The sequence below is a fragment of the Antedon bifida genome, chromosome 2 (genome assembly GCF_963402885.1).
Source record: "Antedon bifida chromosome 2, ecAntBifi1.1, whole genome shotgun sequence".
Taxonomy (NCBI): domain Eukaryota; kingdom Metazoa; phylum Echinodermata; class Crinoidea; order Comatulida; family Antedonidae; genus Antedon; species Antedon bifida.
In genome coordinates this window covers 2,933,398-2,949,912 of record NC_136227.1, presented here as the reverse complement: position 1 = coordinate 2,949,912, position 16,515 = coordinate 2,933,398, and the positions used below count along the sequence as shown (strand labels likewise).

The 16,515-nt window shown below is 32.2% G+C and overlaps 2 protein-coding genes across 3 annotated transcripts; both read left to right on the top strand.

Moving 5' to 3' along the window:
- Window positions 1-162: 162 nt before the first annotated feature.
- Window positions 163-3,544, top strand: LOC144835858 (peptidyl-tRNA hydrolase 2, mitochondrial-like). 2 transcript variants are annotated; one of them, XM_078690976.1, is made up of 5 exons: window positions 163-392; window positions 496-588; window positions 1,499-1,626; window positions 1,989-2,101; window positions 2,543-3,544. In XM_078690976.1, the coding sequence occupies exons 1-5, from the start codon at window positions 198-200 to the stop codon at window positions 2,590-2,592; spliced, it is 579 nt and encodes a 192-aa protein (XP_078547102.1). In that variant the 5' UTR covers window positions 163-197; the 3' UTR covers window positions 2,593-3,544. The 2 variants fall into 2 exon arrangements, with proteins under 2 accessions (XP_078547102.1, XP_078547103.1); XM_078690977.1 differs by lacking the exon at window positions 1,499-1,626 and adding an exon at window positions 935-1,056 and having other exon boundaries at window positions 2,543-3,542.
- Window positions 3,545-3,874: 330 nt separating this feature from the next.
- On the top strand, window positions 3,875-16,369 carry LOC144858888 (protein-tyrosine sulfotransferase 1-like). Its single transcript, XM_078715028.1, has 3 exons — window positions 3,875-4,000; window positions 12,872-13,850; window positions 14,422-16,369. The coding sequence occupies exons 2-3, from the start codon at window positions 13,027-13,029 to the stop codon at window positions 14,828-14,830; spliced, it is 1,233 nt and encodes a 410-aa protein (XP_078571154.1). The 5' UTR covers window positions 3,875-4,000; window positions 12,872-13,026; the 3' UTR covers window positions 14,831-16,369.
- The last annotated feature ends 146 nt before the right edge of the window (window positions 16,370-16,515 follow it).

The following is a 16,515-nucleotide window of genomic DNA, read 5'->3' as shown; positions in this document are numbered from 1 at the left end:
GTCTTGAAAACTCAGATCTCAGATTTATCTGAATTTTCTAGATCTAGAACAACGTAATACATGATTGGGTTCATGTTCTACTCTGAACATGTTTTCAGAGGAGCTGTGCAGGCCGCTCATTTCGTATATTACAAAAAGCATTGAAAACAACGTGCGGCGCGCCGGGAGGGTACGTAGAGGTTTGTTGAATTGAATTCATGTTTCGATTTATTAAGATAAAAATGAGGCTCGACGATTTTGTATCACCTATGACTTTGAACCTGTTCGTGAGTATGGGATGTGGAGTCATGCTAGGATGGTTTATGAAAGAAAAATACAACAAACAAACTAGTTTACAGAATGAAAATGCTAGGCCTTCAGAAACAGGAGCTGTCGGCAGAACCAATGCCTTGGTAAGTAGCCTTTCACGCCTTCGTGGATATAGTTATAGGCAGGCCTAGACCATTATAGAGGGCTATTGTTATTTGCAGTTTAATGTTTACATGATTTCTGTAGGTTGATACTGCAGGTGAGGGAAGTGGTGAACATAAGATGGTGCTTGTTGTCAGGACAGATCTGAAAATGGGAAAGGGAAAAGTTGCTGCACAGGTACACTTAAATAATAAAATAAAAACATATAAAAAAATATACTAAATAAAAAGTTACTCATCTAGGCATATCTATATAGTATATAGTGCCTACAGATAGTTTGGCATAGGCCTATACATTAAAATTGTATTTATGGTATAAACTTCAGTGTTATTTTAAAGTTTAGTTTAACTTTTTTGCAGAGTATGTTAAGACAACACAAAATAAACATTCACATGTTCCACATTCAATGTGGTTTTGTTTTTAACAAATAATAAAAATGTTTGTATTGTCATTCACTTTTTTGTATTTCAAAGATAATTTCACATTACAAATTGTGCAACTTATTTTATATAAATATATTTAGTGCAGCCACGCAGCTGTAAACTGTTATCGTCACACACAACGAAATAATCCAGGTATGCTAAGAAAATGGGAATCAAATGGCCAACCTAAGGTGGTTGTCAAGACAACAGATCAAGCGACATTGTGAGTGGCATGGACGAAAAATGGAGTTGCCATGGTGATGTGTTGCTAATCCTCGTTAAACTGTTGTTCTCATTTTACTAAGAAAAATCAATTTTTATGTGAGATTAAACAGATTTCAATTCTGCTCTACTTATATGCTATTGGGTTCAAATTAGAGTTTTGGGATTTCCCAAAATGTGAGTCATAATTTAATTAGTAATTGATGAGAACAGCAGTTTAAAGTTTAAGCTCTGTCTACACTATCAACCTTTATGTGACAAAAAATGTGATGTGCACATATATGGACGTGATGATGTCATATCACTATTATATTTCGGCATATCACTACCATATTTGGGCACATCACACTTTTTTGTCACATAAAGTTTGATAGTGTAGACAGTGCTTAAGATTAACTGAGTAGGTTCAAGTTGTTACTTTATTTTGATATGTTTTACATTAGTGTTGTCACGCAGCAGTAGGATGCTATTCTGAACTTTTAGAGAGAGACGATGAAGATGACACTTTGGAATTGTGGGAAGAAAATGGCCAACCTAAAATAGTAGTAAAGGCCCCTGATGAAGAGACACTGTGAGTCCAAATGTACAGTGTCCCACATAAATTTTCCAAAATGTACTTTTTAAAATAAAAACGTTTTAAAATTCACGATAGTTTTTCTCGACCTGTTTTAGGGTGTTAGGTGAACTGTATGTGCCATTATTTAAAAGCCGTCCATCTGACAGTTAATCTCTGTCTACACTATCAAACTTTATGTGACAAAAAAATGTGATGTGCCCATATATGGACATGATGATGTCATATCACTACCATATTTAAGCATATCACTACCATAAATGAGCTCATCACACTTTTTTGTCAAACTAGTTTGATAGTGTAGACAGAGCTCTAGAAACTATGTACAGATTTAATTCTTATTTTGTTTTACGTTACAGAATAGCATTAGCGCAACATGCACAGTCAGTAGGCCTGACTTCATGTCTTATACAAGACGCAGGAAGAACACAAATAGCGCCAGGCTCAAAAACAGTACTAGGTGTTGGTCCAGGTATAAAATAACTTAAATTCGAAATTCTCATAGTAGTTAGGCTTAGTTTGTTTTGTATTTAGAAGCAAACCAGATTCAATTTCATTTCAGTAATTTTATTCATCCAAAGAGAAATATCATTAAAAGAATAGAATAAAATTAGATCTGCATACAAAAGCAAAAACCCAAACAAGCACATGAAAAATGATATTAATCCTAATTGAGTTTTACATGTTTAATACAGTAATAATAATAAATTTATTTGAAAATGGAAAACTTGATCACTTAAAATAAGTTTTTAACAAGGCCGTTTCAGTATACAAAACTACGGTATTTACAAAAACAAACAATACACCTAATGTTATATATATACCTATGATTTAAAATAAATTAATAATAATATTCTTATTTGTCAAAAAAGCATGTATTAATTAATATGTAATGCTTTTTTTACTTCTCCAGGCCCAGCTGAATTAATAAACAAAGTAACTGGTCACCTAAAATTATTTTGAAGAATGAAATTTAGAAAGCAAGAAGAACATTCACAGTCCACAGTCATCTTTTTTTAGAATATTACTCTCTTGTTTATGGAATATTTTGTGAACTTTCCTAAACCATCAGGACTAGCCCAAAATATCTTAATTTCTTGAAAGTTTGGTTCACAGAATACATTTTAAATACCGGGAAATGTTGTTTTTTACTTTTTGGAGAGAACCCTTTTCCAAGGGTGTCTGTTGAGAGTTGACAGTACTGAAAAATGTTTAAAGAGTTTTGCAAAGGGGTTATTCAGGATATTTTAGATGTTGATTAATGGATAGGTTATAAATCCATCCACCTAGTTGCTCTATGGTAGTGCTGTATAGTGATATACTGTAGCTATTACAGGTATAAGAATTCAATTAACAATAAAACTGAGAGACGGTCATGGTTGGTATCTACCACCTATACCAACAAATTGATAACTTAACTGCGTTTAAGAATATTCTTTTCCAAATGGTGGACTATTATTGTTTACATATTTTGAATTAATAATTCTTAAAGATGTATTGTCCCCCTAAAAAATAATTTTTTTAATTTTTTTTTTTGAATATGCCATTTTAATATCACATAATAGTTATTCACTATGACCAAAAACTTGAACCAAAAAAAAACATTTTCCACCAAAAAAATGTAATTTAAAGCAAAATATACCTAAATTGTCTGGAAGACAGTGGTTTTTGGTTGAAATTAACCATTTATTTTGTCTTTTTATAAGTGAAATAATTATTTTTGATGATTTTTTTTCTACAGAAGTGAATAACTTTATTAAAACTGTGAAATTGCCTATTCAAAATCTGATTTTATTAATCTTTATTTTTTCATGTTTTGGGGGACAATACATCTTTAATGCATTATTATTTAAGAATGTGTTAATTAAATTAAATCTAATTAAAATGAATAAGATGAAATTCATTTTATTGTAAGCATGTTTACATTTTTACAAATGGTATTCTAAATAAATAAAACTAATGAATATAAATGTCTTATCTTTTTTTTTCAAAATAAAATATTGCTTTTAAATTTACAAAACACTGCCTGTTTATAGTATGAAAGTGTTATTCCTAAAATACTCCGTGAAATAGATTTATGTGTGCTGTAAGGAAAGGTAAATTGCCTTTGATATATTATAAGGCTTAATGAGTTTCTAATGTATGTGGGGGCGATAATACAAATGATTGCATTCTGGCAACTATTTATATCACCGACTGCCTTATGTGCAAGCTGTCGTGCCGTGGTGTCCGGTGGCCGTACGTACAACATAAGCACAGCATTCAATATTCATGCCGTGTGTGTTGTTGTGTGCGAGGAGATGGGAGAGATTCCCCATCAGAATTCTTGTTTGCATAGCATTGTAGCGTACAAATATTCATTTTTTTATCAGTAAGTATAATTTATAGTATTTTAGACAACATATTCAACATGTAAAGTTGTTCGTGATTTGAACGTTAAGTGCTAAAACAAGACAGTAAAATAAGCTAAGGCTAGCCCTAGCTATCTTACTTAGAAAGCAAGGCCAGAGAAGTTTGTGCACAGGAAATAGAGTCATAATCCCCTACTTAATAGTTGATATTTCCTAGTCCAGGCCTAGGTTATTTGGATTAGGCCAATGTGTACAATTTCGGCCACAAACAATATAATAGGCCTATATAACAGATTTTACTTATTTAATACTGTTAGTTGCTGTATGTAATTGTACATAGGCCTAGGCTATTTATTTTATTTTTAATTTATATATGAAACATTGAATGTAATTAATTATTAAATGAGCTTTTTTATTTTAAATGGAATTTTATATTTTTATACTTTTATTATATTAAAATGAAAATTTGATGCAATTCAGATTTTTCTGCAATGCCACTCAAAAGTTGAGAGTTGAGGCAAAGCACTAGGCCTAGACCTACAATTAAAATTTAACTGTAAAAAAGCCTCTCTTGAATATAAATGAAATCTCCTCGCATGGTGAAAACTTTAGTGAGTGTTTGGCCCATGCAATGTTTACTTGGCTATCATTATTAAAGTAAAGATATTTTTAATCAAGTTTTACTGATAAATCAACTGTATGACTACTGGATTTTCACATTTTAAAATTACTGGTACTGAAATTCTAAAAATGTGTTAAAATGTATGTCAATTGTGTATTGTGCAATAAAATATATATAATAAAAGTCTTCTTGGTCATTCACCCTATCAATGATGATACAGAGCCAAATCAAGCTTAATATACAATGCCAAATCAAGCTTACTGTACAATATTAGCAATCTTAATATTAAATATTCAATTCCTTATTTTAGACAAAATATTTAAATGAAATACAGTATGTATTAATTTTTTTAAATTCATAGATAACTTGCACAAAATTAATTCAAAATCCATCTTCTAAAAGATGGAAACACACGGTACATCCCAGATGTGACTAATACAGTAGTAATACTAATCATCACTTAAAAAATTAATTTTAATTTCAAGTATCCTTAATTATTTCATTCCAAAAAAATATTTTTTTTTTATTCAATCGAAACCAACAGCGATAATTAATAATAATATTTTAAAAATTGTTTGTGAATATAGTAATTTTACAGCATGTATTTATAAAAAAACAAATGTTTTTATTTATATATTGGTATTTGTTCATAAGAATTGCCTTTATATTGGTGGCAAACATCAGTTTATTGTGCATCCATTTTATTTATATTTATTTTATTTGTTTATTATAGTAAATGTACAGTAATATATTTGTGTAATGTAAAAACTTTGCATTCAATGGTAGGCCTAATAATTCTGTGTATATTTTTAAAATTTGCCTTAAAATCAATTATAAGAAGAAAGCTGATAAATTACCATGATTCAATCCCAATAACTGTACATAGGAAAAGGTGTGTAATCCAAGGCAATCTAACAACAGGATCCTGAGCTCCAAAGATTAAAGGGATTAACTGTGGCTGCGACATGATCAGTATCATGCCCCTTAGACAGGCACTGCGCGTCGCCGAGAATATAATATGTAGTACAGTACTACTGTTGGTATTTGTCGCAGCCAAACATAAGATCAAAGGACTGTTATGAGTTCCTATCTTGGCAAGGTGAGTTCAGTGTCCTGTTGTTAGATTGCATTGGTGAGCACAAAAGGGTTACAATCCAATATGCTAATTGTGCTATTACAGAGCTTCTTAGAAGCACATGAAAACAATGATGCTGTATAGTAGTTTCACCAAATTTTGCAATGATCAACAACATTTGTTATGTAATAATGATAAAAAAAACCTGTTTGAAACCATTCTGCATAAATTATTCTGAAAAACCATCACTGCTCAAACTGTACAGTGTGATTGTATAATGTTTGAGTGAGCAGCACATTTTTATTAATTTCACTTTACAATAAAGTGTGATATACATACATGATACTCAAAATAACGAGTTTAGCAGCTTGCATAAAATATTCTACAAGTATACAGACCTTTAGGAAGTCATTAGCTCTTTCTTTCTCTGATGTCATCACTTCCAATTTTCACCATTAATGATCAGATAAGGTACTCAAATTTGACAGATTTATTAAAGGAATATTTCATTCGGTTTTTTTAAGCATTTTTTTTTCTAGTGTGCCTTGTAATTAATATTATGAATATAAATACAAAGTTTACTATTATATCAATTATTATTATAAACCTTGTACTATTCATAATAATTTGATTAGTAAACTTTATACTACAGTATACTGAGTATACTATAGTATAAAGTTTACTAATTATTATGAATATATACAAGGTTTACTATCAATTATAATTATTATGAATATGAATACAAAGTTGACTAAATCAATAATTATTATGAATTATAATATTTGCTTCAATAAATAACAAAAGTCTTCAGTCTAAAATTGTAATATTTTAATATTTATTATTTGTTAGTCATTTATTTTTAATATGTCAATTATATCTCCCTGCACCCAGTGTGTAGACATAAAAGATGAGGACCCAAACCTAAAGAATGAAATAATAATAATAATAATAATAATGCAGATTTCTAGAGCGCACTTCGCCACCAAAGGTGCTCAAGGCGCTTTTGAATGCTTATAGTATGCAATCACCTCAGATTAAATGCACAATAAAATTGCGAATTTAAAATGGAAAGAATTATGCCTATGACTGGGCAAAAAATGAGTTTTTAATTAATTTTTTAAATGAATCCAACTTAGTACATTGGCGAATTGTGATGGACAGTGTGTTCCAGAGTGATGTAGCGAAAGTTCTGTCGCCATAAGAGTTGTTTGATATAGGCTAATATATAGGTATAGGTATACAACCACATAATATTAATTACCATACCATACTGTACCATTATAATAAATGATTTATGATTCTTAATTTATATTATAAATTCATTTTATGATCTCAGTTTTGTCAGCTATAAATAAATTAAAATAACCACAAAGAATTGAATAATATGTAAAATATTATCAAAATAATGCAGTAAAAATTAATGTTCACACTTTATAATGTTAAAGGTCAAAATTTACATTTTTAACACCACAAAAATAGAAAATTCAGTTCAAATTTGAATAAATTGTAACTTAGTAGATGAACCAGTACAGTAAGTATTTCCACTCTGTACCTGGACACTAAATATGATTGGACACTCTGATCAGAAGCAGGTAAGGATGTGATGTCACTTCCTGTAGAGAAATTTGTTCCTATTAATACATACTGGTTAAAAACACATGGCAATACATAAAAGGGGAACAACATTGACAATGATCTTACTTACAGTAACCAATAGAAGTACTAGAGTATACGCTTTAGTAATACAGATTACTTATTGTTTGGAAAATCACCATTATTGAAGATCCTACATGGTATCTATATAACAGTATCTTGGCATGTGTTGATGTAGTCACGTACAGTACCTGGGCGTTGAACTTCGTGGTAATCTTAAGGGCGATGCTCATGTCAGGAATAGAATAAGTAAATGTCAGAGAGGCAGACCAAAAATCTACTGTACCTGTATATACAGTAAGGAGTTCAAAAACTTTAGGTACCGCGATAGTCTAAATTTTACCTTCTTAATTTCTATCGCGGTAGATACTGTATTCAAGTTGATATGCAAGAAGCGTTAGTATGTTCTGAAAAAGGTAAAAAGGCATGGTATTAACATATAGTTTTTACACCAGCCTATTTTGTTGTTTATTTTCCTTTTTGTTATTTTGCCTAGTTCTTTTAGTAATAATTGTATTTTAATTATTTTTAGTTGCGTGTCGGTAAACACTAACTTGAGCACGCTACTGTAGCCATGTATATGGCCTTGTTTACCGTAAACATACTGTATAAGACTTGCTCCATATTATAATTATCAATAAAATACTGTCAGCAATACTGCATCATATGATGTTAGTAAGTAGCTTCGTTACCAGGTTTACGAGCCAAGTGGGCTTTAATTAGGTTACCAGCCATTAGGTTCAATAAACAGACCATGTCCAATCAAACAATATTTAATTACAGTTGTCTCTTGAAGCCTGTTTTGCCAGAAAGATTTACCGGAATATATTGGATTCCCAATCAGACTTTAAAAATGTTGTATAAAAATAAATCATATATTATAAACACATGTCTTGCTTAGGCTTAGCCATTAACAGGTAAGAGTAATCAGAAGGTATACTTTGTCAATTAAATTAAGCTGTATATTTTCTTGTATAATCCCACCATAGAACAAGAATTTGGCCTGACTTTGGGACTATACCCGGGGAAAGCCTGGTTCACGAAAACAATGATTGGTAAGCATTTCTTGTAAAAACTCATCTGAACTGGCTAAAGAGAGGCCTACATCCAGATGAAAAGTCAATACTGGGACTATACCCAGGGATATGCCTGTTTGTGAAATCAGACATAAAGTAGGGGGTGGGATTAGACCCGATGTGGGATTATACCCGAGGATATACACGGTAAATAGAATTGCATTACAATTTTTCCTTGTAATGCTAAAATGTTTACTGTTTAATAAATGTACTTGTTTTTAAATACAAAAATACCTTTACGTTATTCTTATCTGTTAGCAGAAAGAGAAAATATTGGTGATTCGTGCTTAGACCTTCATGTGATTTTCAATTGACAGTGACATACTACACTGTAATATTAAACATTCAGTTTTTCATATCGTTTTATGGCATCCAATTATAGCATTTCAGAAACTACTTCTTTATTCGTTATTCTTTATTCTCACAACCAACAGTGCAACGAATGACAGGTTGATATTAAGATATACATTTACACTTTGGTCTCCTTAAACAAAATCATGGAATACGTACAATACATCATTTTATAATAAAATAATGTATTGTATTCTATGTAGGATTTTAAACCTTGTAAATGAATTCTGATTTCTAATAAAGTCATAAATTATGTTCAAGGTTTACAATATTATCACTTTCTAGCCTTGGATACCTGCGTCTATAAATACAAATTAACTGGAAATACAAATTTCCTGTAATGGCTTTATTTCGAATAAAAGGAAGTTATTGCTGCTGTAAATACATTATCATTTAATGATTAAAAATACATGATGCATCATCTAGTATACAGTAGTACATCATCTACAGTAGTACCATACATGATGCATCATCTACAGTACAGTAGTACACCATACATGGTACAGTACAGTAGTACACCATACATGATGTATCATCTACAGTACAGTAGTACCATATACATGATGTATCATGTATATGGTACTACAGTAGATGATACATCATGTATGGTGTACTACTGTACTGTACCATGTATGGTGTACTACTGTACTGTAGATGATAGTAGTACCATACATGATGTATCATCTACAGTACAGTAGTACCGTACATTCCTAGCTTTTCAAATTATTAGCATGGAGCAGTAAATTTATTACGGTAATATTTTATAGCTTATACAGTAGTACTACATGGTAGGTTCATAGTGCACTATGATTTAATTAAGCTGGAAAAACCGTCTCCTTAGATCTTAAAGCTTGATTCCCACTAGCGACGCAACGTAGCGCAATCTACGCAACGTAAGAAAATGCCCTTCCAATAATCGTGTTTGCCCTTGCCTGCATGAAATCAAACCTGCGATGTTTAATTTGTTTAATTGCTAAATAGTGTATAATGTTTTATGGCCTTGTTGAAAAACACCATTGAGGTGAACAAGTGTTACCGTGATTAAATAAAGTTATTATTATTATTATTATTATGTTTGCAGCACTATATTGCGTCGTCGGTTCCCACTTGTGATTACGCAATACACCACTTTGTGTTGATACGTCGCTGCATTGCGTCCTAGTGGGAACCACGCTTTAGAATGCCAAATTGAGAATCCAGCAATGGTGGTGGGGTGGCAATGCTTTATGTTCCTGTATTAAATTAATAAAATAAAACTAAAGGCCCATTTACACTAGGACAATAATGATCGATGATAAATAGATAATCATGCATTTTTTTGACATAATACAAAAGAAATGGGAAAGGTTTTAGGATAATTATTTATGCTGGCTTTGATAAAAATAATATTTTTTAAAACCCAATCAAATGACGTAATGATTAATAAAAACAATAAAATCGTTGTATTATCATGATATTATTTCTCTTATTAATCATGACGTCATTTGATTGGACGTGTGAAAATATCATTTTCATCAATGGGAGCATGGATGGTTATGCTATAGTTATAGAATGAAAACTTGTTAGATTTCTTTTGTTTTATCATAGAGATATTATAGTTCATATATATCTCTGGTTTTATGTATGAAAAATGAATGTTTACAGTATTTATCGTCGATCGTAGTGTAAATGGGCCTTAATACTATAATTAGGCTGTACTGTAGGAGCTGTATTTAAAAGTATGTAGTATTTTTCTTTCAATAGAGCATTGCACACAAACAGGATCTACAGTATGTTTTGATGCGATTCACTATTTCATCGGGAAACTTTTAAAAGCAAACAACCTGCTCTGAAAAGCAAACAGATTTACTTTAATCTTGTTAAATGCCAACTTTGGATTATTTTCCATTAATGGATAATAATAAAATCATTGAGTGAGTGATGATGTAATAATATTTGAATGTGTGTTAATGTTTGCTTTTATTGTTGGTCTATTTATTGATTTAAAAATCAATTTTGTTATTGTGTTTTATTTATTGAGTTTTAGACAATAAAGTTTTAAAGATTTATTTTGTTGGATTTATAGAAATGACGTCATAAGCAAGTAATTTGACAAATCATGGCGTGATGGATCATTCAAACTGTCGGTTGTCATTGGTCAACTCACTTGCGCTTACGTCGCTGCATTACGTCCAAGTGCGAAACAAGCTTTAGATCGATCTCAAAAGCTGTTAGTGTGTTCACACTTATACTGACAACATTTCATATTTGTTGGATGTCTCCATTACTTAATATTGATTTAGTTTTCTGTTCCAGTTCATTAGATCTTCAGTAATAGGTCAATAAAACACTTGATACTTTAACTATAGTCTAACTAATTCAAAGGTTGTATTGGGTGGGCTAGGTTTTGAGTTTGTGGTGTTTTTAAGTGAAGGGATGGAATGGGATGACGGAACATGATAAGTCAACAGTCACCCCTCTGCCACTGGCTACTGAAAGGTTTTAAATTTAAAATCTTACTACTAACAGTAGAAGTACTACAGGGTAATCTTGTATTCTTTCCTGTACTCTTATGCTGCTCAGTGGTGTAATGGCTATGAGCGTTCAATGGCTATAAGCCCAGGGACCTCAAAGCTGAAGGGGCCTGAGAGCATGAGCAACCCCAATGCAACTACTGTACCCAGCATTACAGTGCCCTTTTAGGAGTGCTAAACCAGGGATCTTTACCACCTGCGTTATACCTGATGCTGCTTCTTCTAGGTTGAGTACTACAAGCATGCTTAAAACGTTTCCACTCATCTTTAAATTTTAGTTCCCACGATACTCTTGTAGATGCAATTCATGCTAAGTAATTTGACCTATCACAAGTTTTTTCTTATCCAAGCCATCGTTTGTTATCATTATCCGTCAAATTGGCGTCTGCATCCTTGCGTTGCATCCTAGTGGGAACCACGCTTTAGTAGTTTTAGTATGATACATCTCTACGCATAGTGAGTACATAATGATATCATTGTACTGTAGGTGTGCCTTTACTGTTACTAGTTTGTACCTTGCGTGCTAGTGGGAACCATGCTTTTTGTACTAAAATACACCCTTGCGCATAGTGAAGCATAATGATATAGTACTGTACTGTGTGTGTGCATTTACTGTTAAATGTTTTGAACTGGTTGGTTGCAATGTAAATAATTATTAACTTTATTGATACCCTATTCAAATGTTTAGTTAACATCTCATGACATTGGAATTGAAAATTGATTAATTAAAACCAACACAATCTATCGAAACCGTCATTAATAAATCATAATATGTATCATATTACTTTGGTGGTAAGTGCCAACTCAGCGTTTTATTAGTAGTAGTGCTGACGACATTGTTGTCTTTGTAAATTGATACAGTGTAGTTAATTACATTTATTGCAATGCTGAAACATTTTGTATATAAATTGAGGCATTGATGGTAGATATCTAAAGCTATGTCTACACTATCAAACTAGTTTGACAAAAAAAGTGTGATGTGCCCAAATATGGTAGTGATATGCCCAAATATGATAGTGATATGACATCGTCATGTCGCATAAAGTTTGATAGTGTAGACAAAGCTCAAGATAAACAGTACATATTGAATCAAGTGTTGTGAGTTGAATCAATATTAAGTTAATCATTTTTATTTCAATACACTTGTGAAGGAATGAATGTATTTGAAGTAAGAACTACAATACTGATTAAGGTATACAGTAGGTGTTCTTTCTATGCACGCTTAGAAGCAGGTCTGTAAATGTATCATATCCAAGTTATCCAATGTAAATATTGCTTGTGTGATCGGTGATATTTCTTTTCCATGCTAATTTGTTTCTCACTGCCCTCCCACAATGACTGTATGATGATTGAAGGCAACTTCCCTGCACCCCCACCACCACTCCCCCTCCCTCCCCTGCAAATAATGACCTCCATCTTATAAGATAATATTAACTGGTTTTTCACAATTCACAAATAGCAATTCTTAATAATTAATAAATGCCAGCAATGTAAGGTTGTAATTTGATTAATTTGCTTCAATAGATTAAATAGCATTGAATTTTGATATTGCTATCCTATATAAATTACAGTATATTAATAATCCTTTTTATTATTTTTAGGTTACATTACAAAATAAAGTGACTTCGGAGCAATGCAGCCTGGCATAAACAGAAAGATTTCAATGATAAAGTATTTTGATGTTAAACTGAATTATTGTTTGTATTTAATAGAAAGATGAACAAGTAACATTTCTACATTTGAGAATATAAAAACAATGCGAATGGCGCGTCACAGTAAAATGAGGACGTTGTTGACGGTGGCGCTGACTGCGGTAGTGACTATTATGATAACGCAGAATATGTGCGACGTTCCCGACGGTAAAGGGAAGATGGTTCCTAAGGAATCGGTGAAAACAATAGAGGATAGCGAAAATAAAGTTTATGAATATCACAAAGACATGCCGCTGATTTTTATCGGTGGAATGCCACGTAGCGGAACCACATTAATGCGCGCAATGTTGGATGCTCATCCTGATATACGTTGCGGTGAGGAGACGCGTCTTGTTCCTAGGTTACTCGGTATGCGTGTCCAATGGCGGAAATCAAAGAAAGAACAAACAAGACTTTTAGAAGCCGGTTTAACCGATACCGTCATTGATGACGCGTTGAGAGCGTTTATTTTAGAAATTATCGCAAAACATGGCGATCCCGCTCCGAGACTTTGTAATAAAGATCCTTTTACTCTTAAATCTATGGTATATCTTAGAACGTTGTTTCCAAACGCTCAGTACGTTTTTATGATACGCGATGGCCGAGCTACTGTTAATTCCATAATATCACGCAAAGTGACGATATCCGGTTTTGATATAACGAGTTGGCGTGATTGCCTTAAGAAATGGAACTCGGCCGTTGAAGCCATGCACAACCAGTGTATGAGTGTAGGCTCACGTTATTGTTTACCTGTCTACTATGAACAGTTAGTATTACATCCAGAAGAATGGATGAAAAAGATTTTAAAGTTTTTGAATACTGATTTTGATGAATCGGTTTTGCACCATGAAAAACAAGTTGGGAAACCTGGTGGAATTAGCTTGTCAAAGTGAGTAAATATTATTCTCTTTCGATTTATGACGAATAACGACGACCAAACTATGTCATGTTAGTTCATTGTGTGCATGCAGGAATATTGGGACACTCTCCTCATCTTGATAGAGGTTTGATAGTTTCTAGGTTTAGACAACAAACGATGACACATCGATTGACCTGACCTAGGTTAGTTGTCGGTCGTCGCAAATTGGAAGTTCCCTAATGACATAGTATACATTAACTATGTTCACTTAGATAATCGGCTAATTAGATGCAACCCCCTTCTGTCACCATACTTCCTGCTACCCCTCTAGCCCAATAGTAACCATACAAGAGCAGTTATTCAATAATTCAAACTTCAGGCTCCCTTTTCTACTACCTACTTTTCCATTTTAATCTAAAACATTTCAATAAAGATTTTTAATGTTACTGTGAAAACTTTACACTTTTTGTCATTTTTTAGTCCGTTTATATATGCATCTTTTTAATCAAATTTGCTGACAACCGAAATTTATATATATATATATACTATATTCAATATGATATTTTTAAACATTTTTCATATTTTTTTTTTCTGAATTTAGAAAAGAACGATCAACGGATCAAGTAATAAAACCTGTAAATCTCGATGCACTAACGTCGTGGGTGGGAAAAGTTCCGCATGACGTGCTTAAGGACATGGCTAGTATAGCGCCCATGTTGTACACCCTAGGGTACGACCCACATGCCAACCCGCCAAATTATGGAAACCCCGATCAATTTGTTCTGGACAACACAAAAGAAATACATAGAAACGCACAAAAATACAAAGAAAAGTTAAAAGAAGTGATTGGGGATGAACCGCTAGAACCGGATGACGTCCCGAAAAAACCGAAAGACAAACCACTACAACAGCGAATGCCAAATAGACCGCAAATGAGAGGGCGTCCTGATATAAGACGGCCTCCGCCTCGTAGAGGAAACCTTCCCATTGCAAGAAATAAATTTGAATAACTATAGTGGTTAAACATGCGTACTGTAAACACAAACAAGAAATAGAAACAGAAGCGCTCATTCTTCTGGGAAATGCCCATGCTCGTGGTAAATACCCATCCATATGGGAAAACCCCATTGTACAATCAATGACTATATATTGTATGATACATAAGGAATACTAGATTTTAAATTGGATCACAATGACTACTGTGGCTTATGGATGTATTATCTAATATTTGGATGCTGCTTAAAAGTAAACATTTCCGAAATTCAAAAGAAACGCTTAATATATATTCAACAGAAGTAAGTGCTAAGTGAAATGGAAGGTAACTAACAATACTTTTAGAAAAACAAAGTGTGTTATTGTAAATTTATCTGTGGAATTAAATGTAGCGTGAATTTGTTAACCAGATTGCCAGTTGTGTAAGTACTGAATTTCGTAAATGTCATCAAATTACTTTGAGTCTCTGTCTACGATGCGTATGGAAAGTTATATTGTACCGCCGTCAACCATATGTCTCAAGTCTCCTGATAATCGCACCAACAAATTGAGCACACAAACACACACAGTTAGAAGCTGAAGCTGGTTAAATATTTGTAATATTATAATATCGCCATATAAGAGCATTTTTAGGCTGAAACCTGCTAAATTATGCAAATATCTGAGCCTAAATAATGTACTGGTACTTACAGAATAAGGATAACAAAAGAATAGTATATTCGACTGAACAATACTGGAGCAATGATACTAAAATAAGAATCAATATCATGATAACATATAGAAATATACCTATGAAAATTGTCATAATAGTTATTATATATTTAGAGAATAAAATAAATGTAGAAGAATATATAACAGAAAACCATAGGATGTACTAATAATTAGTTTGATTGTGATAATATATGCGAGGCAAGCCATTGTGATTCAAATGTGTATAATATCCCATGATATACAGTAATATAATCCCATGCTCAGGTATAATGCCACCTCCTCATTTAGGCTAATTTCGGACATAGGACTTTAGTAGATATGCAATCCCAGTATAATCCCACTCTCTAATATTCCATAATTTCATATACAGAAATATGCGTGTGCAAATTTGTACTATGTGCAGTTTCGTTATATGCGAGTGCAAATTTGTACTATGTGCAGTTTCATTATATGCAAGTGCAAATTTGTACTATGTGCATTTTCGTTATATGCAAGTGCAAATTTGTACTATGTGCATTTTCATTATATGCGAGTGCAAATTTCTACTATGTGCATTTTGGTTATATGCGAGTGTAAATTTGTACTATGTGCAGTTTCGTTATGCGAGTGTAAATTTGTACTATGTGCAGTTTCATTATATGCAATACAATCACGACCTTCAAAGGACCAAGATCTACTTTTTAGATGTTATATAAAACAAATAATGAATGTTTTTATATTGTGAAATGAAACAAATATTTTAATTCGGTGAAAAATGAAATGTTCTATTTTTACCTCATGAAAATATTTTTACCATTGCACTCATAAACATTCATTATTTGTATAATATGCAGTATTAGATTTTTGTATTGTCATTTTGTTTAAAAATGTTCCATACTAACCGTCTATCTGATTGTGTTTCATACATTTATCTTTTTTATTATTATTTGGTTAAAAACATTAATGTATTTTGTCCAAAATCTACTTAGTTTACCAATATATTGTATTAGTT